The sequence below is a fragment of the Oncorhynchus nerka genome, linkage group LG26 (assembly GCF_034236695.1).
Source record: "Oncorhynchus nerka isolate Pitt River linkage group LG26, Oner_Uvic_2.0, whole genome shotgun sequence".
NCBI classification, from domain to species: Eukaryota; Metazoa; Chordata; class Actinopteri; order Salmoniformes; family Salmonidae; genus Oncorhynchus; species Oncorhynchus nerka.
This window is the reverse complement of record NC_088421.1, coordinates 10,090,399-10,112,960: the sequence shown is the minus strand read 5'-3', so window position 1 is coordinate 10,112,960 and position 22,562 is coordinate 10,090,399. Positions and strand designations below refer to the sequence as shown.

General features: G+C 45.7%; 1 protein-coding gene across 4 annotated transcripts in view; it reads left to right on the top strand.

Annotated features, from left to right (window-relative positions):
* Positions 1 to 611: 611 nt before the first annotated feature.
* Positions 612 to 22,562, top strand: part of LOC115110240 (voltage-dependent L-type calcium channel subunit beta-1-like) — a 36,782-nt gene continuing 14,831 nt past the window's right edge. For 2 of the 4 annotated variants that reach the window (XM_029635730.2, XM_029635725.2), the window contains exons 1-6: positions 612 to 875; positions 5,376 to 5,462; positions 20,917 to 21,036; positions 21,393 to 21,515; positions 21,813 to 21,949; positions 22,433 to 22,500. In XM_029635730.2, the coding sequence (XP_029491590.1) occupies positions 786 to 875; positions 5,376 to 5,462; positions 20,917 to 21,036; positions 21,393 to 21,515; positions 21,813 to 21,949; positions 22,433 to 22,500 (625 nt within the window). In that variant the 5' untranslated portion in view covers positions 612 to 785. Of the gene's footprint in view, positions 876 to 5,375; positions 5,463 to 10,930; positions 11,063 to 15,446; positions 15,552 to 20,916; positions 21,037 to 21,392; positions 21,516 to 21,812; positions 21,950 to 22,432; positions 22,501 to 22,562 lie in introns of those variants that run through there. The other 2 variants (XM_065010066.1, XM_065010068.1) reach the window with 2 other exon arrangements.

Here is a 22,562-nt window from a genome sequence, read left to right as displayed (position 1 = left end):
ACTACTTTTCTACAATGTGGAAAAAAGTTAAAACAAAGAAAAACCCTGCAATGAGTAGGTGTGTCCAAAGTTTGACTGGTACAGTATTTATGACCATTATAACAATGTAGTGCTCATATGGGGGAAATCAAATGCAATGTATCTTTGTTTTTCGTGTCTCATGATTTTAATGTAATGAATATTGACTTATCTGTATAACATTGGAATCAATGTACCGTATAATTATCATCTTCAGGACTATATTGATGCTTTTCATGTTTCTCTGATTGCATTGAGATGATAGATAGATGATAGATGATAGATAGAATGTATATAAGAAAAAACAGTAAGCCAACAGGCTACATATCCTCACTGATGTACCACTGCCGACAAGTGCCTACAGTGCTACTTGAAATGAGGTGAGCATCTAAAAATGTGGATATAATCTGTGGTTAGACCAGGTTGCAACCTAGTCTAATTGCCTTACCCATTACCCAATCACAAGACATCCCTTCCGTGTTGGTCTCTCGTTGATTAATCAGTGATGAGGGTGGGGCCTGGTCAATGGGGCGTGGACCTATTCGGTTCGCAGCTGGAATCTCGAGTGGAGCGCCCCGTCCGTATTGTCTGAGTGAAGAAACAGAGGGTGGTGGGCTAGGATAGACTGTAGACGACGCCGCTGTTGCTATTGTACTTCGCTTGGGAAGCACCCTCGGGGAAACAACGGCAAGTAATTCGTTGACAATGACAATAGCGATATCATCATAAATATAGGAATTAGAAAATAGGATTGAAAAAGTAAATCAATGGTACAGAAAAGTAGTATGTCCAGGACGCCTTCGACCTCAACCCAGGAGATCCAAATGGACATGTTTGATCAACATCCACACGCACAGGTAAGCAGTATAGGCTACAACTCAAGCCTACCCGGGAAATCCCACCGTAGGTTTGATGGAGCCAGTCCGCCTGTTGCTGAAGCTTTTTGTTTAGACATTTTGACAGTCCACAGTTTGACTTGTCATAACAGGGACGATACAAGCAGGGAAGCAGGTGAACGAACCAGCTGCGAATAAGATTTAATGGAGTAGGTTATAATTCCCTGACACGTTTTTGTTGCTATGTGAACTTATCAGTAGGCCTAATAACCAGGGTAATAACAAAGTAATGCACGTATTCTTCATCTACAGTAAAAGCATTGGTTTGGTCACAGTTGGCCATTAATATGGTAACTGTGGCTGCTGTGTGTCTCTTCTTCCGTTTCTCGTTACCATCTACAGCTGTTTCACTTTCAAATAGAACCACAGGAATTATAGACTATGACATTTTTTTATTTTATTATTTTTTAAAAACAATTTATGTGTTGTAAAAGTGTGTATTTATGACATGACAATGACTATTTTTGGTTTGACCATTTGATGGTCAATAATTACACAAAGCTGCCTATTATTGTAGGCTAATGCTCAATGATGATTGAACTAACTCTGTCCGCAATTATAGCGCTATGTGCTATATGTTACTAGATGGATGAAGTCCACAAGTGATGCAAGCCACGCCCACGTATTAATGGACTGTGTGGACAGTGGACACGATTTTCTCGCTCATCCGTTTTGCCTTCATGCAGGAGTAAAGGACACCAAACTCTGTTTAATGGCTTTATAGCCTACTCATAGCTATTGCATTGTTATTTCTTTGCTGCCAGGAACTGTCATGGACTCAAGGTGTTGCTGATTAATGATGAGGATCACGAACATCCTTTTTCCAGAAATGAGAGGGGATGAATGCCATACACACTGGCAGACACATTTAATGGAATAAGATCGCACTTAATTATCATATCATGTGTTATAATGCTCTCTCTTAGAGCCATGCCTTTTCTGCCCTCCAAAAAAAAACAGCATATTGGCTTTTGATAATTGCTATATCTGTGCTCATGCAATATTTTCTTACAAAACACTTGTTCTTTTAGAACTCTAAATGTTCAGAATGTAGCTATAAATGGCATTCGGGAAGATACAGTATATGTTAAAACTGAACAAACCCCTCCCACGCCAATGACCAGAACAAACCCGCCCACGCTAAGCTCCATCGTTGTCTCTCCACGGAAACCGCGACATCACAGAAAAACAACACGTGCTGTATACAACCCAACACCTCAAGCCATGCCAAGTATGCTTCCTGCATGCCTCACTCTCCCACTCTTTCTCTCTCCATCTCTCTCTCCCTTCCCCATCATTATTTCTCTCTCTCTCGCTCTCTCTCTCGCTCGCTCTGCCTCTCTCTCTCTTTCTCGCTCTTTCTCGCTCTCTCTCTGTGACTGTTTTTAGATGTCAGATTTCTATCCCTTGCGTGTTAGTGCTGTGCTGAGAGACAGATGGACCCCCTCCTTGTGTAATGTGGTGGGGAAGGGTTTGTGTGTGGCACTCGGATCAATTAGATATAAAGTTCACGCAGACCTGCGGCGGGTCACGCTGGCATATTTATAACTCAGCTGTGGAGAGACGACCGGGGGACCACACTTGTAGACTACGTCCCAAATGGCACCACATTCCCTACATAGCGTACTTATTTTTGACTGAAGCCCTGTGGGTCCTGGTCAAAAGCAGTATAGTACGGTATAGCAGTATATAGAAAAAATGGTTCCATTTGTGACCGTACTAGTAATATCCTGGAGGAAAGGCACCCCAGCAACACTGAATGGCAACAACCAACCCCAACAGAGATGGAAATATATGAGCAGGCGCCGGAGAATGCTGAACTGATCTAAATCAAGCCTGGATACAATAGCTCAGATTATAGATTGTGTTTGTTCTTCTGCATGCAGCACCAGCGGAGGAGTGTTGTTGCTGTATGTTTGCCTAGAGAATGTTCGACTATGCTCTGTTAATGCTGGAAGATGGAGACACACCACAGGCTTGTCCTCCCATCCCTCCCCAGTTTACAGTTCCTGTCTAACAGAGCAGCGCTCGCGTCACACCCCCCTCTAATTAGTCACTTAGCCCTGGAGGTTGGTTACAGACAGGAAACCTCCCCTCCCTACTTCCCCTCTATGGCATTTCCCTGCCCTTTACTGTAGCCAGCCTCTCCCCATGGCCAGCTCAATACACCCCCCTCATTTCCTACAACTCACCTGTCAAGGATGCAGAGATCGTGTTGCGCTTTCTCTTTTCTTCATCCTCTGAATATGATCTATAGTGTGTAGACCACAGAGGATGCTGCACATGTCCGGGCCAGCATTGTTGCGGCTGTTGAGGGCACATTTGTTTAGAAGTTGTCAGTATAGGCAGAGACATACCTCTGGGCACTATGGTGCCCCGGCTCAGTGATGATGGGAGGGGAGCTGGACTACAGCTGGACCTACAGCTTGACTCAAACTCTCTGACAGCTGGCCCATACCACACACTGAGGAGTATTCTGATTAGACCTGTTGTAAAGTGTACTGCTCTGATAAATTTGGTCATATCTGTGGGCGCAGGTGTGTGCGTGCGTGTATGAAGGTGGGGTTGGTTGGGTTGCTGGGAGCAGGTGTGTGCGTGCGTGTATGAAGGTGGGGTTGGTTGGGTTGCTGGGAGCAGGTGTGTGCGTGCGTGTATGAAGGTGGGGTTGGTTGGGTTGCTGGGAGCAGGTGTGTGCGTGCGTGTATGAAGGTGGGGTTGGTTGGGTTGCTGGGAGCAGGTGTGTGCGTGCGTGTATGAAGGTGGGGTTGGTTGGGTTGCTGGGAGCAGGTGTGTGCGTGCGTGTATGAAGGTGGGGTTGGTTGGGTTGCTGGGAGCAGGTGTGTGCGTGCGTGTATGAAGGTGGGGTTGGTTGGGTTGCTGGGAGCAGGTGTATGCGTGCGTGTATGAAGGTGGGGTTGGTTGGGTTGCTGGGAGCAGGTGTGTGCGTGCGTGTATGAAGGTGGGGTTGGTTGGGTTGCTGGGAGTAGGTGTGTGCGTGCGTGTATGAAGGTGGGGTTGGTTGGGTTGCTGGGAGCAGGTGTGTGCGTGCGTGTATGAAGGTGGGGTTGGTTGGGTTGCTGGGAGCAGGTGTGTGCGTGCGTGTATGAAGGTGGGGTTGGTTGGGTTGCTGGGAGCAGGTGTGTGCGTGCGTGTATGAAGGTGGGGTTGGTTGGGTTGCTGGGAGCAGGTGTGTGCGTGCGTGTATGAAGGTGGGGTTGGTTGGGTTGCTGGGAGCAGGTGTGTGCGTGCGTGTATGAAGGTGGGGTTGGTTGGGTTGCTGGGTGCAGGTGTGTGCGTGCGTGTATGAAGGTGGGGTTGGTTGGGTTGCTGGGAGCAGGTGTGTGCGTGCGTGTATGAAGGTGGGGTTGGTTGGGTTGCTGGGAGCAGGTGTGTGCGTGCGTGTATGAAGGTGGGGTTGGTTGGGTTGCTGGGAGCAGGTGTGTGCGTGCGTGTATGAAGGTGGGGTTGGTTGGGTTGCTGGGAGCAGGTGTGTGCGTGCGTGTATGAAGGTGGGGTTGGTTGGGTTGCTGGGAGCAGGTGTGTGCGTGCGTGTATGGAGGTGGGGTTGGTTGGGTTGCTGGGAGCAGGTGTGTGCGTGCGTGTATGAAGGTGGGGTTGGTTGGGTTGCTGGGAGCAGGTGTGTGCGTGCGTGTATGAAGGTGGGGTTGGTTGGGTTGCTGGGAGCAGGTGTGTGGCGGCAAACTGTACAGTTTGTGAGCATGATTTTGTGAAAGAGAACATGGCTCTGAGAGGTTATTGATTGCAGGAATATGACCCATGTGGGTGTCTACCTTTTGAACACTGCACGTATTCATGCATACAGTCAATGTGTGAGTGTATTGTATGTTCCGATGTACTGGTCCCTGTCCATCTGTGCACACAGGAGCGACACAACCCACTAGTCTGATCCATCAGGCTTCCTGATTGCCAACAAATGCAATTATCCGGCACTGCGTATCCATGGTGACGTGGCCAGGGTGGGCTCTAATGCAGTGGAGGGCCCTGCACAAGCCAGATAGGCCATTTGCCAGGGATCAGCCAATCACATTACAGGGTCCCAACCTACATGAATAATGACAAGTAATGGAGGTAGAACATGAAGCTGAGCTAAGATGGTGGAGTACACTGGTGCTGGGAGAGGATCAGGACACATTGTCTCCTTTTAACTCCCATCTCTGGCAGCGCTCCATCTGTTCTGGTCATTGTCTTCTATGTTCCTGAAGCTCTCCTAATCATAGAGTTCCAGTATCATAAACAATTTAATTTTGTGGACTTAAAAGTCTTGAGATGAATTTACCGCTAGAACAAAGCTGGGAGGTTTCGTTATGTTTTCTCAACAGAAAATATGTTTGTGAACAAAACTTTGTTCAAGTGTACTTTTTTATTAAGACTTGCTTTGTGAAGCTTCTTCTAATGTCTCTTTTTTTTGGTTTCTTGTCTCCTTGTCTCCCTTCCTTCTAGGGAAAGTATTCCAAACGGAAGAGCCGCTTCAAGCGCTCCGATGGAAGCACTTCCTCTGACACCACCTCCAACAGCTTTGTCCGGCAGGTAAGACCCCCTATTCGCCTTATGCTGTACCTATACTGTACCGTATACTAGACTACCTGATTCCTCTGGTGATTAGTTCAAGAGATTCATAGGTGAGGATAGCCCGATTGGATCAGTATGGATGTTGCGGCAGCGCTATTAGCGCCTTCTCATATAAGTAACCCAAACACATTCACACGGTCACTCACACACAGCCGTCAAAGCTCTCTGCAGTTTTACTTACATTACACGTTGTTATCCTCTTTCTCCTCCCCCTTTCCTTCTCTTCTTTCTCATCTGTGCAATAGCTTTCTTGTTTCTTTTTCCCTTGACCTATCTCGGTCACCCCTCATTTATGTTACTCTCATAAACACAATTGATGCCTCTGCTGTCCTCCCCAGTGGACGCCCCCACCTACTCAGGACTCAATGTTTTTCACTATGAATCAACAATAAACTGGTCAGATCGATGCAGCTTGGATAAGAACAAGACCGAGAGTGAGAGTGCCTCTTAGGGACCCAGGAGATAGATCCCACCAGTCCTGATTGTCCTGGTTCCAGGTCCTCGTGTAGGGCTCAGACCCTCCCCAGCACTCCCTCCCCAGGTTCCCCGTGGTTCATTGATCAACACTGTCAGGGTGAGCCCATGGGAGCCTGCTATTCTCCAGCAGGAGAGACAGGCTTTAGGAAATATGTTTCCATGGGGGAAACGCACCACACAGAGACACTTCCTTTCCGGGAGGTCTGGAGAGGGGGAAGGTGTTTAAGGTGACACACGTGTCATCTCCATCACAGCTCATCATGCGGACGTGACATTTTATTAAAGCGGCCCTGTGTTATGCCACCATGTGTCCCCTTTCCCTCCCCGACCTCTTCATTTGAGGTAGGGGACGTTTTGCCCTGCCTGACGACATTAACCTGCTCGCTATGGGTGTCACACAAAAAAACTCCCCTCTCTTGGCAGTGAACACAGGGAGTGTAGCCTTCCTGTGGATTCTAAAGGTTAGCTAACTTCATCCTCTGTGGCACCCCTCCCTCCCCTACTCACTGGCACATCTCCTCATTAACTCTCTGTAAGTCTGCTCTGAGCCGGACATGTACGGTAGCAGGCGCCATTAAAGTGTGTGTCCCAAATGGATACCAACCTGTATACAACCTCAATTTGCAGTAAATCCTTCATTTACATGTCATAATGCACTACGTAGGCAGGCTGTGTTATGTCTATGTATGCAGCTAGCTGCACTGTATATGTTTGCCCCCTCTTGCGCAACTGCGAGCTGAACACTCTTTCCAAGCTTTAAGTCTCACACACACTGTCACACAATCAGCCAGCGGTGAAGCCGGTACACTGGTCTGGTTTCCATGGCAACCGGCACACCGAATCTCCCCTCTGTGTGCAGGCGCAGTGGGATGGAGAGGAGGAGAGGATGTTTCGATGGATTAGTGTGTATGTGTGTGTGTACACAATAATAGAGTACTTTAGATACACAGGGAGTGGCAGGCATGTAGTAATGAGCACCATTACTAGCTGTGATTGTAACCTGGGAAAGAAGAGGCAATATGGATGTGAAAGACACAAGATGTAGATCAGATGCACTTCTTGTGACCTCCTTGCCTCTTTGGAATTGTTCATTGCTGTTTCAATGTCTGGGCTGACTGAAGATGATTTGAGGATTCAATTCTACATCTCTCTCTTTATCTATCAATCTCTTTGTCTATTTCTATTTCTCTCTCTCTCTCTCTCTCTCTCTCTCTCTCTCTCTCTCTCTCTCTCTCGCACACACACATTCAGATGGGTTTTTGTGATCAATACAGTTGACTGTCCGGCTGTCCGGCAATGCCCTGCAGCTATTCTACCATAGAGACATGAGATGAGCTGACCCCTACACAACACAGTCAGTGAAGGACCATAATCAACCTGGCATCCCCGGGGGCTCATTCGCCAGGGTTCAGTTTCCTTCTTTTGCCATTCCATTTAGAGCAACTGTGTCAGTCCAACGCCATTAGGTCATGATTAATCATTATTTTTGATGGCACCAGGGTCAGGTCAATTGGCTGTTTCACAATAGAGAGGGCGACTTGTGTTACGTAAAAGAAAGCTGCTCCAAGCTCAGGACAAATAAATTAAATGCTACGACCGCAATGTTCACAGGATGAAGCCTATCTTAATAATACACCCTGAAATCACCTCTTCTCATTTGAGTGAGGAGAATTTGATAAACCGATAGTTACAATTTCCTCCATCTGAGTGGCAGTTAGTCATTTTTCCTCATTTCTTTTTCGCCCTCATATTTTCTCAGCTGTGTGGGAGAGAAATCCTGCTCGGGTGTATGTTCTCTTTCCATTGGAAGGGAAAATGTAATCAGTCCTTCTGTCAGTGCAGCCTGGCAGTCGGCTGCTTCTCTTTGAGGCGAGGGAACCAAACAGTAGTCTGAGTGGCTGACACTTGGGAGTGGCTCTGAGAATACTAGCCTGCCTGCCTCTCTCTGGCAATCTGTTCCTCATGCTGTGGACCTGGCTGGCTGGCTGCCTGTTCATCACCAGTCAGTCAACCACTCCTGCGTCGCTATGGCGAGGCACCTGTCACAGTGTCAGAGGTTGCCCTCTGCTGGTGGAATAGAGAGATACCAGACACCCTGCTTTCCTTAGTTTAGGCCTAGATTCAATCAAATCAAGCGTTAACCGGCGACAGCCAACACCCACATAGCTGATGTACACTGGCGTAGCACTCACCCCCATGAGCCCCCACCCCCCCACAATAAAACACACTTTTTTTCTCATTGCAAAATGTATAGAATAGCAGGAAATTTGCTCAGGGATTCTTGAAGGTTGGGACTGTCCTTGTCTAGTAGGGAAACATTTTATAGTTTAAAACAATTATTTTGTTGCATTATTTGAGCTTAAAATGTACATTTAAATTTTTTAATTTTCAAACTACTTTCAATATTATTCATTTCCATGTCTGCCCTATGCCTGGAAATGCAAAGGATCCCAATTTCATAATAAAAATGTCAATAATGAATATTAACCAAAGAAGTATCTTTCTTGTGACTATAAAGAATATACATATTTTAAATTGTTATTCCTAAAAGATGTGTTCGGAGATTTGGCCAACAGCGTCAGATTTGTCTAAAATCCTTATTCATGTCCTCATTACATATAGGGCAATGCATAGTCTGGAAAGTTCTCTACTTTTGATAGATTTAAACAGACAATATGGGAATCACCATGGTCACAACCATAAACTGTCAACGCCATCTGGAGTATGAATGTTGGTTCAAATATGTTACATTTAATTCGCTTTTAGTCATAAAGCAACTGAGGAAAAAACTAATTGCTACGGTCTAAACCACTTGAAAGAAGATGAAAAATGCAATTTTTGTTAACTCCGTGAAGCATCAACTCTATCAGAGTGCAGAAAGATCTGATGGAATGGTAGTTTTTTATTGGGGATTTTCAAATGAATGATTTTCCATATTTTACAGATGTTTGTATTGGACTTTTGGCAAAAATATGTCTGTCTTGAGAAGTTGTCAACTCCGTCAGTGGCTTGCCAGCTATGTCTCAACCTATATCTTAACCCCTTAAGATGAAAATGTCATCACCGTTTTCCATCACGTGCTTAAACAGTCAAAGTATTTGCTGCGCAAGGCCTAAGGGTTTGCTTTATACATTTTGTTTTATGTTCTACATCTATAGAAAAACATGCCAAAATGCTAAAGAAATTAGCCCTGCAGCATTTAATAGTGCTATTAAACTTGGATTACATATTTGAATAATCTAACATTAGCTTTAGAATTGCTTGGGCCTTGCGTGGGGGCCCTGCTAAATTGTGCTACGTCACTGCTGATGTTTTGGCGGTGTCATAGGTGGAACCGCGTCAAATCGATGAGCAGCTGCTCTTGTGATCATTGTTACGAAGCCACATCCGTTCAACTCGCATTAGAAATTAAAAACAAGAAAGTGTAGGATATATGGAAAACATTAAACAAAATAATGAGGATTTCTATCAGTCTTATCGAGGTGTAGATTACATCTCACATTCCAGTGTTCCAACTTGTAAACAAGCTGCATGGGATTTCGCTTAGTGCGACTCCGTGCAGCCAATGGCAATGTCCGCTTTAGGTACAGTATAATGCCAGGAGCCACTTGTGGGTTGGACAGCTCTAACGCAGTTCCACCTCCGACACGTCAAAACATCAGCTATGCGGATGTTGACTGAAGCAGATATGATTGAATTGGGCACCTTAGTTTAACAGGCTGGAGCCATTTTAACTGACTGACTGCTGCCTGGCTGGCTGCCTCACTGGGCCAAAGAGTTCAAGTTCAATTTTTTAATTTTTAAATTTTTTTTACCTTTATTTAACCAGGCAAGTCAGTTAAGAACACATTCTTATTTTCAATGACGGCCTGGGAACAGTGGGCCTGTTCAGGGGCAGAACGACAGATTTGTACCTAATCTTCACTAATCTGCCGACTCGTCTTGACTTATTTGCTGACTACTTGAAATGATCTAAGTTTGCGTACCTGCTTTCAGGTTGATGAAGTATGATCATGACATAAGGAAGTATGATCTAAAGAAGAAGGGACATGTTCATGATAGTAGAAGCTGGAATAATCCATTGAAGTGCAACACATTAGAACTGAAAGCTAGTAGGTATTGTATCTAGTTTGTGTAGCTGGAACAGGAATGCCAACTGTTGCCTGAACTTAATCAAAGAGATTTTAGAATAAACCTGTGTGGCCTTGAAATGTGTCAGTTTTATTTCCCTTGTCTTTAGTTTAGTTTTTTTAGTTTAGTTTAGTTTATTTTTACAGGGACAGTGCACATTAATCAACGTTTCAGTAAAAGTGCCGGTTTTAGCCAGCCGGCTAATTTTCAACCGCAGTCCCTGGGGACACTCACCTCCTATGTGCTGACTGGTTCCAAGTGTGCTGTCATATTATTGCGCACTGGATGTCCTTGTTGCCCCCCCCCCCCCCCCCCAATCTAGTCACTTCCTCCCCTCTGACCCCATATCATCCCCTTGTTTGATGTCCTGTTCTGGGTATAGAGAGAGGGAGAGGGCAGGATAGAGGACAGTTTTTTACACCCCCCCCTGCCCCAGCCTCTCTCCCACGTCAGTGGGGGCATTGAATGACTGACGGCTGCATACCAAGCCTCCTTCTGGGGCTCGCTGTGTTGCGTTCACGGTCCTGTTTCTGTCCTGCCAGGGCTAAATATAATTCCCCAGTTTGCAAATGTAGCACAAGTCCTGCAACCCGACCCCCCCCCCCCCCCCCAGCTCCCTCACTCCCCTCTCCTTTCCTCATACACAAGGTTCAGGTTCTTGGGGGTGGGGGGGTGTGTTAGGAGGGTTGGAGAGCACTCTCCTATTTTCACACATACAGTACTCTCTCTCTGGCTCTCTCTTTCAGACACACACACACACATACTTTTGGACTTACACACTTGCCGGCACGGTCTCTCTCTCTCTCTCTCTCTCTCTCTCTCTCTCTCTCTCTCTCTCACGCACACTGCTTGCTGGTCGTTGGTGTGGACTGTGGCTTTGCCCCTCTGGTTTGCCGTGGTGTGGCAAGCGCGGTATGGAGCAGACCGACAGGTATCGCAGGCCCGGCATGGTAAGACAGACCTGGCTAAACCTAAACGCATTACACTTTTGGTGAGTCTGTTTTGGCACCTGGTCCGGGAAGGGCGCCTTGCCGTACTGTCGGAGTGTGTGTGTTGGAGTATGTCTATGAGACTATGTGGGCGTGTGTGTCAAAGAGGGTTGAAATTTAGGTTGGTGGACAGGACACTTTAACTTAGAAAAAAGTTTTTGATGCGCCATTTCCTGGTCTCTCTCATTCTCGCTCTCTTTGATGCTATTATTTCGCCTGCGTTCTGTGATTCCATTTTGGGCTGGGCCACAGCTGCAGGGAGGGCGCTGGGTTTTTAATTAGACTTCCAGCCCCCCTGGTAGACTGCCTGCCTGCCGAGGGACCCGCCAGCCTCACTGTCCCAGACCCTAGCCCCTACAGAGGCTTCTTTCCTTCTCTCTCTCTCTCTCTCTCTCTCTCTCTCTCTCTCTCTCTCTCTCTCTCTCTCCTGTCCCAGCTGGTCTCAGCCTGGATCCACACAGACACAGATCACATCGTGCCTAACGTCAGTGTTTCCTAACGAAGAGTGTCCATGAGAATGTAATGGTTTTGACCTCCACAAGTTTCAGACCGAGTGCTACATTTATGTTGCTGATTTCTTGACCCCTAGTTTTCTGATGTTTTTTGTGCTTTTTATTGTTCCAGTTCCTAGGCGTATTGTCATTGTTTTGGTTGTTGTTTTGGTTTCAGAGTACCTTTTTTTTAAAATGCTGTAGGTTTCAACAGTATAATTAGACTTGCCTAGTACTACTATCTGCTATTAGCTTATCCTTTTTCAAAAAGTTATTGTTGATATTACTTCATCAGTGCCCACTTTGAGCTGAATCACACCTCTCTGTGTATTTGCGGTGAGGTCTGTACATGACCCACTTCTTTTTGTTTTTGTCTCTCTCCGCAGTGCAGGGCCTTTTTTAGATAGCAGTTCACAAAGACACGGTTGTCCGTCGTCCAGCCCATTGTCATGACAACGGCAGGCATCGTGTGCCAAGCACATGGCCATTTAGACATTGGGAAGCGCCACTGGCCATCGCGAGACAAGGAACGTCTCTAACGCTTCTCTCTTAGTACACTGTTAGCTACCAACCTGGCATTCTGCTTCTCAATACCTGTTGCTTTTTTAATCCTCTGGAAGAGTGTGGCTTTTTGTTGCTGCTTGTTCTTCAGTTCCACCGCTGACTGGTGTTGTACCTACTGTTTATGCCAGTGCTGCTGTTGTGGGATGTGAAAACCCCTGTAGAATAGGGATTGAGCCTGGGCTGATCATTCTGTCCCACCTCCCTCTCTGCTGGCAGTCTGAGTGTGTGTTTGCCCTGTCTCTGACTGTGTTTACAGCTGGGCAGACTGTTTGCTCCGATCACACAGAGGGCTTGGAGGGAGGGCTTGGAGGGAGGGCTTGGAGGGAGGGCTTGGAGGGAGGGCTGGAGGGAGGGCTTGGAGGGAGGGCTGGAGGGAGGGCTTGGAGGGAGGGCTTGGAGGAGGGCTTGGAGGGAGGGCTGGAGGGAGGGCTGGAGGGAGGGCTTGGAGGGAGGGCTTGGAGGGAGGGCTGGAGGGAGGGCTTGGAGGGAGGGCTTGGAGGGAGGGCTTGGAGGGAGGGCTGGAGGGAGGGCTGGAGAGAGGGCTGGAGGGAGGGCTTGGAGAGAGGGCTGGAGAGAGGGCTGGAGGGAGGGCTTGGAAGGAGGGCTTGGAGAGAGGGCTGGAGGGAGGGCTGGGGCAGAAATACAGCCTAGAGGAGTAGCGAGAGATTGTGATCTTGTCAGGATTAGAATGTCATAATTAATCATACCGGTGGTTTGGACCATTATTGTATTTCACTTCGGTATCTTTTCTTGCCATCGTTTCAATCTTATTTCACTCTGCCACACACACCGCCTTCTCACTTTGAATCGTAGTCTGTTTTTATCTGTACATCTTTATATCATCATGAAGGCGAGGCATATGACTTGACAACACGTATTCTTTGTTTTCAGACAGTCACAAAGGAGGACAGTAGATAGATGCATATAATATTCACCAACACATACTGGATACAGTGAGCTCTGAAAGTATTGGGACAGTGACACTGTCTTCTCCAGCACTTTGGATTTGATATGATACAATGAGGTTAAAGTGCAGACTGTCGGCTTTAATTTGAGGGTATTTTCATCAATATAGTCGGGTGAACCGTTGAGAAATTACTTCACTTTTTGTACATAGTCCCCCCTCCCCCCATTTTAGGGGACCAAAAGTATTGGAACAAATTCATTTATATGTGTATTAAAGTAGTCAAGTTTAGTATTTGGTCCCATATTCCTAGCATGAAATGATTACATCAAGCTTGTGACTCTACTAATTTGTTAGATGCATTTCCTGTTTGTTTTGGCTGTGTTTCAGATGACTTTGGCCCGATAGAAACAAATGGTAAATGTATTGTCACTTTTATTGAAAATAAGAAATGAATATGTTTCGAAACACTTCTACATTAATGTGGATGCTACCATGATTTACGGATAATCCTGAATGAATCGTGACTAATTCGGAGTGAGAAAGTTCCATATCATGCGCCTGTAATTTATGTGGCGGTAGTCTAGCGGTTAGTGTTGGGACAGTAACCGAAAGGTTGCTTGTTCGAATCCCTGAGCCGGCATGGTGGAAAAATCTGCTGAATATCTTGCGTCTGTAACTTATGCTGTAGCCTGTAGATGCATTCTCCCTCCTCCATCATGCCATCACGTATTGGAACAGTAAGGGCTTCATTGCATCAGAAGAGGCAACATCATTAACATAATTTCTCCCCTCAAGGCAACGCTTTTCACCCCTCATTATTCAATGCTCTTGTCTTTCACACTCTTTTCCCTCAGTTTTCAACTGAAAGCATTTCTTACTGTAAATTGTATTTAATGGATAAGGATGTGTGTCTGTGTGTGTGTGTGTGTGTGTGTGTGTGTGTGTGTGTGTGTGTGTGTGTGTGTGTGTGTGTGTGTGTGTGTGAGTGTGAATATTTGCCAAGAAAATCTAGTTTGTGAAACCTTCTGCCATGGCTCAGCTTTGAAGTGATTACCCATGTCCTCGTCCTCCTTCTCTCCTCCACCGCGACTCTACCTCTTCCTCCTCCTCCTCCTCCCCTCTGGGGTGGCAGGTAGTCTAGCGGTTAGAGTGTTGGGACAGTAACCAAAAGGTTGCTTGTTCGAATCCCTGAGCCAGCAATGTGGAAAAATCTGCCATTCTTCCCTTGAGCAAGGCAGGTAACCCCCACAACAGCTCCTCCTCGGGCACCAATGATGTGGACATCATGTCTAATAAATAAATGTATTTGGTGCCATATGTATTACTGACTATTTCTAGGGAGAACTTAAACGAATCTTGTCAAATTCTTCTAGATCTTTTCCATATGGGTATGGAGTGAGATTATCAGAGATGTGCGTATTATGAAACATTCTGTCTTATTGATTTGGGTGGGACCCAGTCATCATTATATAAGTCTATGGGCCCAGCTCTATAGGCAAAGCCTTGAAGCAGGATGTTTATTTTACATTTACATTTAAGTCATTTAGCAGACGCTCTTATCCAGAGCGACTTTGTTTATCAAATAGAAGCTCAGCTGTAGCCGTTAGTAACCAGTTGAGTGTGTTTCTGAGACCATGTTAATCTAGCCATTTCTTCTGCCTTCACCACTTCCAAAAGTGAGCGGTCCTATTCTGATTCTCTCTCGCTCTCTCTCTCTCTACTAAGCAACTGGGCTGGTTACTATGACACTACTGGGAACACTGGCCTGGCCAATGGGAGAGCAGCTATGGGATCAGGTGGTCTTTAGCTATTTTGAACAGGAGCTGTGAGCAATTAAATTAGTGACAGAATCCATTGACAAAGAGAGGGAGTGGAAGAGGGAAGGACAGTATGCAGTAAATGGGCATGTAGAGAGGCGATGGGAGAGAAAGAGAAAGGTGGAGGAGAGAGAGGACAGTAGGGGAGAAAGCGTAAGGGGGAGGGTAAGAGTAATTAGAGGTATCCATACTGCCTGTTGATCGGTACATCACCCTGGTCTCTGCCTCACACTCCCCCTCCAGACTTTATTTGTTTAGTCAAGGATTGATTAAGTCCCTAATTGTGTCTCCCTCTCTCTTTTTCTCTCCATCGATTTCACTCCCGTCTTTCTGTCTTTCTATTCTGCGGGTTTGTTATGTGGCGTGACCAGGTTGAGTGAGTGAGTCACGCATACTGTAAACACACAAGCGCGCACACACACACACACGCAGACTCACTCATCCCTCTTGCTCCCTCTCTGCTGCTTTCACTGCATCACAGACCTGTTGCAGCAGTCAGGGAGTTGCTGTTCTGTGAGTTATTCTGAGGCAGTAAGCTATTCTCTCTTTATTCTCTCTCGTAGACAAACACAGTCCTCTTGGTTCCTCATCTAGCTTAATTAACCTTTCTGTAATATTCAGCTCTCCATGTTGGGATGCACCTGTATGGGTTAGAGGATGACTCAGAGCCGGTAAGTGGCTATTCTCATCATTATTAAACACTGCATGTCTGTGTCGGGGAGATGGGCAAGGGTGTGTGTTTGTGTTAATGAAACAGGAAGTAGGGATGGTCGGGTGGCTCCCCTGGAAGTCTAACTGTTGCCTTGGTTACCGGGCGTGGCATTGCTAAGCCACTGATGATTTTGATGCGACAGGTGGCTGCACTAGAATCAACGTTCTGTTTGTAATTCATTCAAACCGTATAAAGTGACACAGTAAATATCAAAGTACCTATCTCTCTCTCAGATACAGTATTTCTGTTTGTCAGCGGCAGGTTGCCCTGGTGTACATTTAGTCCTTCAAGTCCTGTCTGGTCTCTATTGCTCTGGAGCAGAGATGGAGGCTGAAGCCGCTGAAACTTCACCTCCGACCCCTGACCCTGTTTACCTTCTGGGGCATTCTGGAACTCGACCCTTCTTTTTAATTTCTTCTCTTCTTTTCACACGGTTCTATGCATAGCAACAGTACCTGTAGTTGCTGTTGTAACAGCCAGAGACCAATAGGGAGTCCGAGTTTTCTGATTTTGTTATGGCACATACTTGTGTGCTAATTACCAAATGCCCACGTATTTGAACTCATATTTGAAATCATTACATATGGTGGATGTCAATTCTCACCACATTCTCACCTCTATTTTAAAACCCCACACCTAATGACTCACTCATTCTGCCTTGCACATTCAGCTGTCCGCATTCTTGTCTGCACCTCCCACGGGTGTATGCAGCAAGCGAGCGAGAGAATCTGACACCTGGAAAAACAGAACAAGTGAGATAGTTACATAAAGAGAGCACTCAAACATTTGACAAGTGAGCCAGGCTGTACTCCCAGTGCTGGGCTGTAGTGTACAGTATACCAGGCAGGGAACGCTCCGCTCTGAGCAGAGCCCCCCCAAGAGAGGAGGCCAGGCCAGCGTTTTTATTGTGTGGTATGGGTGGATTAGGGTCAGCCAGAGAGGCTCAGGTTACCAGGCATCACGGGTGGTGAAAGTGGACGAAACCATAGCCACTTCATGAGTAATTTATCAGTGCTAATATTAAATCCGGGCCTTTTTATCTCTATCTCCCTCTCTCTCTGACACGCCCACACTCAAACACATCAAAGCGCCTGATCAGATGTGATTCAGGTTTGCATATGTGTTTTGATGCATCCACTTCACACTCATATCACACCAGCCAAGTGTTATGTGCCAGACAGTAATGTGTGTATTTGATGAGTAGGCTTGAATGCAGGCAGGCAGCCAGGCAGGTTCCCTTTGTGCCTCCAGGTTATTAATAAAGGGCGAAACAAAAGAAATGCCACAGAGAGGTGGACCTGATGACAATTATAGGTGATTGTTTGGGATATTTGCCTCGAGCCATTCAAAATGAGGTAGGCATCAGGCAGTAGTACAGAACACACTACAGTACATATTATGGTCTAAACGGAGATGGACAGAACACACTACAGTACATATTATGGTCTAAACGGAGATGGACAGAACACACTACAGTACATATTATGGTCTTAACAGAGATGGACAGAACACACTACAGTACATATTATGGTCTAAACAGAGATGGACAGAACACACTACAGTACATATTATGGTCTAAACGGAGATGGACAGAACACACTACAGTACATATTATGGTCTAAACGGAGATGGACAGAACACACTACAGTACATATTATGGTCTTAACAGAGATGGACAGAACACACTACAGTACATATTATGGTCTAAACAGAGATGGACAGAACACACTACAGTACATATTATGGTCTAAACGGAGATGGACAGAACACACTACAGTACATATTATGGTCTAAACAGAGATGGACAGAACACACTACAGTACATATTATGGTCTAAACGGAGATGGACAGAACACACTACAGTACATATTATGGTCTAAACGGAGATGGACAGAACACACTACAGTACATATTATGGTCTAAACGGAGATGGACAGAACACACTACAGTACATATTATGGTCTAAACAGAGATGGACAGAACACACTACAGTACATATTATGGTCTAAACAGAGATGGACAGAACACACTACAGTACATATTATGGTCTAAACGGAGATGGACAGAACACACGACAGTACATATTATGGTCTAAACGGAGATGGACAGAACACACTACAGTACATATTATGGTCTAAACAGAGATGGACAGAACACACTACAGTACATATTATGGTCTAAACAGAGATGAAGCAAAGCATAGGGAGATGGGAAAAGCCAGGCAGTAGAAAATAACATGTTGAGAGAAGGGACAGAGTGAAGGAGAGAGAAAGCAGAGGGAGAGAGATCCCAGGGGAGGAAAAACACGGATTATCACGTTGGGCACAAGGCCTTGATTGTGTTATACCACAGAGATGAAACGGTATGAACATTTCATATCACGATTATAGTGACCAAAATGATCACGGTTATCAGTATCGCGGTTTTGTTAAAATGTGTAAAAAAGTAATGATACACTGAAATCGTTTTATATTGAAAACCAACAAACAACAAATAAAATTAGCAGCACTATGCACTTTTTGTGTGTATAAACGTTAAAATAATAACATTAGCATTAAAGATGGCACCATGTGGCCATGAGAGTTTAACGTTTCCCTAGTGCAGCTTTAAATGAACACAACCTTCAGTAAGCAAATCAAATAAACAAACAAACAAATAAAATGATCAGCACTCACTTTGTAGTGAGGCACGGCAAACTCCATCAGCCTCAGAAAGACAGGCCTCTCAATTTGAAATGGCATCATGTCCTTTGCAATGCAATATGAAAGGCCTGCAGTGAGGTCTTGAGCATTTTTTTGATGTGGGTGCATGAGCCTGCCTTTTTAAATGCTCGAGTGTCTGTGCCACAACTGTAGATGAGGGACCAGTAGCATCACTGGGTTTGCCTGCTGCACGCCTGTAAACGAGGGAATAGCAAATGTATTTATTATTATTATTATTGGTGTTTTATTATAATTATTCACTTACACACACACACACACAGTCAATCTTCTGTGTTGCATTTGAGTGTATGCAATGACCTCATGCGCTATTGACATAAATACAAATTAATCTTAAGAAGACTGTTATAGTAATTGCAATGAGCCCAACAATTGACCTAAATACAGGAGTCTTGTATAGGATTCTATAGTGTTTCTGCTGTTGGAACACTTTTACAACCCAAGTCGACGTCTGCCGGATTTTTAAATTCACAAAATATGTTGATTGGGTGACTAAACTCAGCAAAGAAATAAACGTCCTCTCACTGTCAACTGCGTTTATTTTCAGCAAACTTAACATGTGTAAATGTTTGTATGAACATAACAAGATTCAACAACTGAGAGACAAAATGAACAAGTTCCATAGAGATGTGACTAACAGAAATTGAATAATGTGTCCCTGAACAAAGGGGGGGTCAAAATCAAAGTAAATCAGTATCTGGTGTGGCCACCAGCTGCATTAACATTTACATTTAAGTCATTTAGCAGACGCTCTTATCCAGAGCGACTTAATGCATCTCCTCATGGACTGCACCAGATTTTCCCGTTCTTGCTGTTAGATGTTACCCCACTCTTCCACCAAGGCACCTGCAAGTTCCTGGACATTTCTGGGGGGAATGGCCCTAGCCCTCACACTACGATCCAACAGGTCCCAAACGTACTCAATGGGATTGAGATCTGGGCTCTTCGCTGGCCATGGCAGAAGACTGACATTCCTGTCTTGCAGGCAATCACGCACAGAACGAGCAGCATGGCTGGTGGCATTGTCATGCAGGAGGGTCATGTCAGGATGACCCTGCAGGAAGGGTACTACATGAGGGAGGAGGATGTCATCCCTGTAAAGCACAGCGTTGAGATTGCCTGCAATGACAACAAGCTCAGTCCAATGATGCTGTGACACACCGCCCCAGACCAAGACCGACACTCCACCTCCAAATCGATCCCGCTCCAGAGTACAGGCCTCTGTGTAATGCTCATTCCTTCGACGAAAAACGCCAATCCGACCATCACCCCTGGTGAGACAAAAACACGGCTCGTCAGGGAAGAGCACTTTTTTCCAGTTCTGGCTGATCCAGCGACGGTGGGTTTGTACCCATAGGTGACGTTGTTACCGGTGATGTCTGGCGAGGACCTGCCTTACAACAGTCCTACAAGCCCTCAGTCCAGCCTCTCTCAGCCTATTGCGGACAGTCTATGCACTGATGGAGGGATTGTGCGTTCCTGGTGTAACTCAGGCAGTTGTTGCCATCCTGTACCTGTCCCGCAGGTGTGATGTTCAGATGTACCGATCCTGTGCAGGTGTTGTTACACGTGGTCTGTCATTGCGAGGACGATCAGCTGTCCATCATGTCTCCCTGTAGCGCTGTCTTAGGCATCTTACAGTATGGACATTGTCATTTATTGCCCTGGCCACATCTGCAGTCCTCATGCCTCCTTGCAGCATGCCTAAGGCACGTTCACGCAGGTGAGCAGGGACCCATGGGCATCTTTCTTTTGGTGTTTTTCTGTAGAAAGGCCTCTTTAGTGTCCTAAGTTTTCATAACTGTGACCTTATTGCCTACCGTCTGTAAGATGTTAATGTCTTAATGACCGTTCCACAGGTGCATGTTCATTAATTGTTTATGGTTCATTGAACAAGCATGGGAAACAGTTTTTAAACCCTTTACAATGAAGATCTGTGAAGTTATTTGGATTTTTACGAATTATCTTTGGAAGACAGGATCCTGAAAAAGGGACGTTTCTTTTTTTGCTGAGTTTACATAACGTGTTATCGTGTGACAGTATTTACCTTGAGTTTTTCAAACTGTGGCAATGAAACACGGTTTTAATGATAATTAAAATTTGAAATGGTATACTAATAGTCGGGAATTTCACCTTGGTTTGTCATGAAACCGGTAACTGTTTCATCCCTAATTCCACACACACCTCTACAGTCAACTAATTTCTCTCCCCCATGTCTGTCTGTTGGTGTTTGTTATGGGGAGGTGTGTGTGTTGCTTGTGTGTGTGTGTGTGTGGTTCCAGTAATACTATTGCTGTCTTTATTGTCCTTACTGGCACAGGGGTTTTATTCAAGGACGTGTGGTCATGCCATAGAATACACTTGTTTACACACACACACACACACACACACACACACACACACACACACACACACACACACACACACACACATGCACACACGCTCGTACAAACATACAGCACACTAGAACAAATGACCATGCTCCTTCTTTCCTTCTCTTTATACCTCCTATCTCTCTGCCCTCTTTCTTTCTCTCTCTCACACATAAACCCTCACTCACTCTCTCACTTCCTTACTCTGTCCCTGTGTGTGTGTGTGTTGCAGGGCTCTGCCGACTCCTACACCAGCCGGCCGTCGGACTCAGATGTGTCTCTGGAGGAGGACCCAGAGGCGCTGCGGAAGGAGGCAGACCTACAGGCCCTCGCCACCCTCGAGAAAGCAAAGGTCAGAGGTCACTATGGCCCTCCCTGTGACCCTGTCCCTCTGTTATACAGTACAGCCGTACAGAACAGCACAGTCTTTAACCATTCACCCCGACCCTAACTATACACCTAACTATTCTCGCTAACAGTGTTCCCTCAATGTTTTAGGCACACGGTTAACACATATTATAACATATATTTCAATTCAATTAACATTCATTAACAGTCTTTGTGAAATAATAGACATTGAGCGACATGAGTTTAGTATCTCATCCTGTCTTGTCCACTCTGTCGCCCTCATGTCATTCGTCATTCGTCATTCTTATCCTCTATTCTCATTCTTTGTTCTGCCTTTTTCTTTTGCTCCCACCTCCCCAGACCAAACCAGTAGCCTTCGCTGTGCGGACGAATGTGGGCTACAACTCTGGGCCCAACGACGACGTCCCAGTGCAGGGCATGGCCATCTCCTTTGAAGCCAAAGACTTCCTACACATCAAAGAGGTACCAGAGCTGCGTAAACAACACTGGGCCTTCCTATTTCTTATTGTTAGATTGTTTCTGAAGATGAGTTAGTCCCCATACCCTTGAGCTTTACGAAGACGGCGGGATATTGTTCAGTTATAGTATGAACATCCGGTTCTATATATATATCTGATTGATGTGTCGATAAGCAAGCTAAGATGGCGGTGGTGGTTGCCTTGGCAACAACAGCAGGGGCTCTGAGCGAGGGAGGAGAAGACCGGTGTGTGTATTATTGGGTGGTATTGAGGTGTTTGTCTGTCTGTGTGCTCTGTGCAGAAGTACAATAATGACTGGTGGATTGGGCGTCTGGTGAAGGAGGGCTGTGAGGTGGGGTTCATCCCCAGCCCAGTCAAACTGGAGAACACCCGGCTACTGCAGGAGCAGAAGATGAGACAGAACCGCCTCAGCTCCAGGTACTGGCTGCTGCCCACACCCACGTCCCCTGGCACACATCACCCTGTCACTTTACGGCAACATAGATCAGTTACCTATTGGCTCCGTCATATCAGAGCTGTTATCCAACAGGGTTGGGCTCAATTCGAATTGAGGGCAGTTAATTCAGAAAGTGATTTGAATTTGAAATAATTCACGTCTACTTTTCAGTTTATTGAGAAGTCATTGAAAATAAATGCCCTTTTTTCGATTATTCAATTGTCATTTTAGTTTACTTTCTAAATTGACTGCCTTCAATTCGAATTGAGCCAACCTTGTTATCCAATTAGCTTCCACAATGCATGCAACATAATACAGTACAATTATCACCAAATCAACAGTCACTACTTCACAATTAAAAATAGGAAAAGTTCAATTTATTTTCAATGACAATTTTTTTTCAGTCCACCTCACTTTTCACCAGTAACCATCCACTCATTGTTCTCTCCTCCACCCTCTTACAGTAAATCTGGTGGCAGCTCCAGCCTGGACGTTGCCACTGGAACACGCAGGCCCACCCCTCCTGGCACAGGTAAGGTCAGGGGTGGTGGGGGGGTGGGGGGTCACCTTCACCTCTCGACTGGCTAGAAGAGA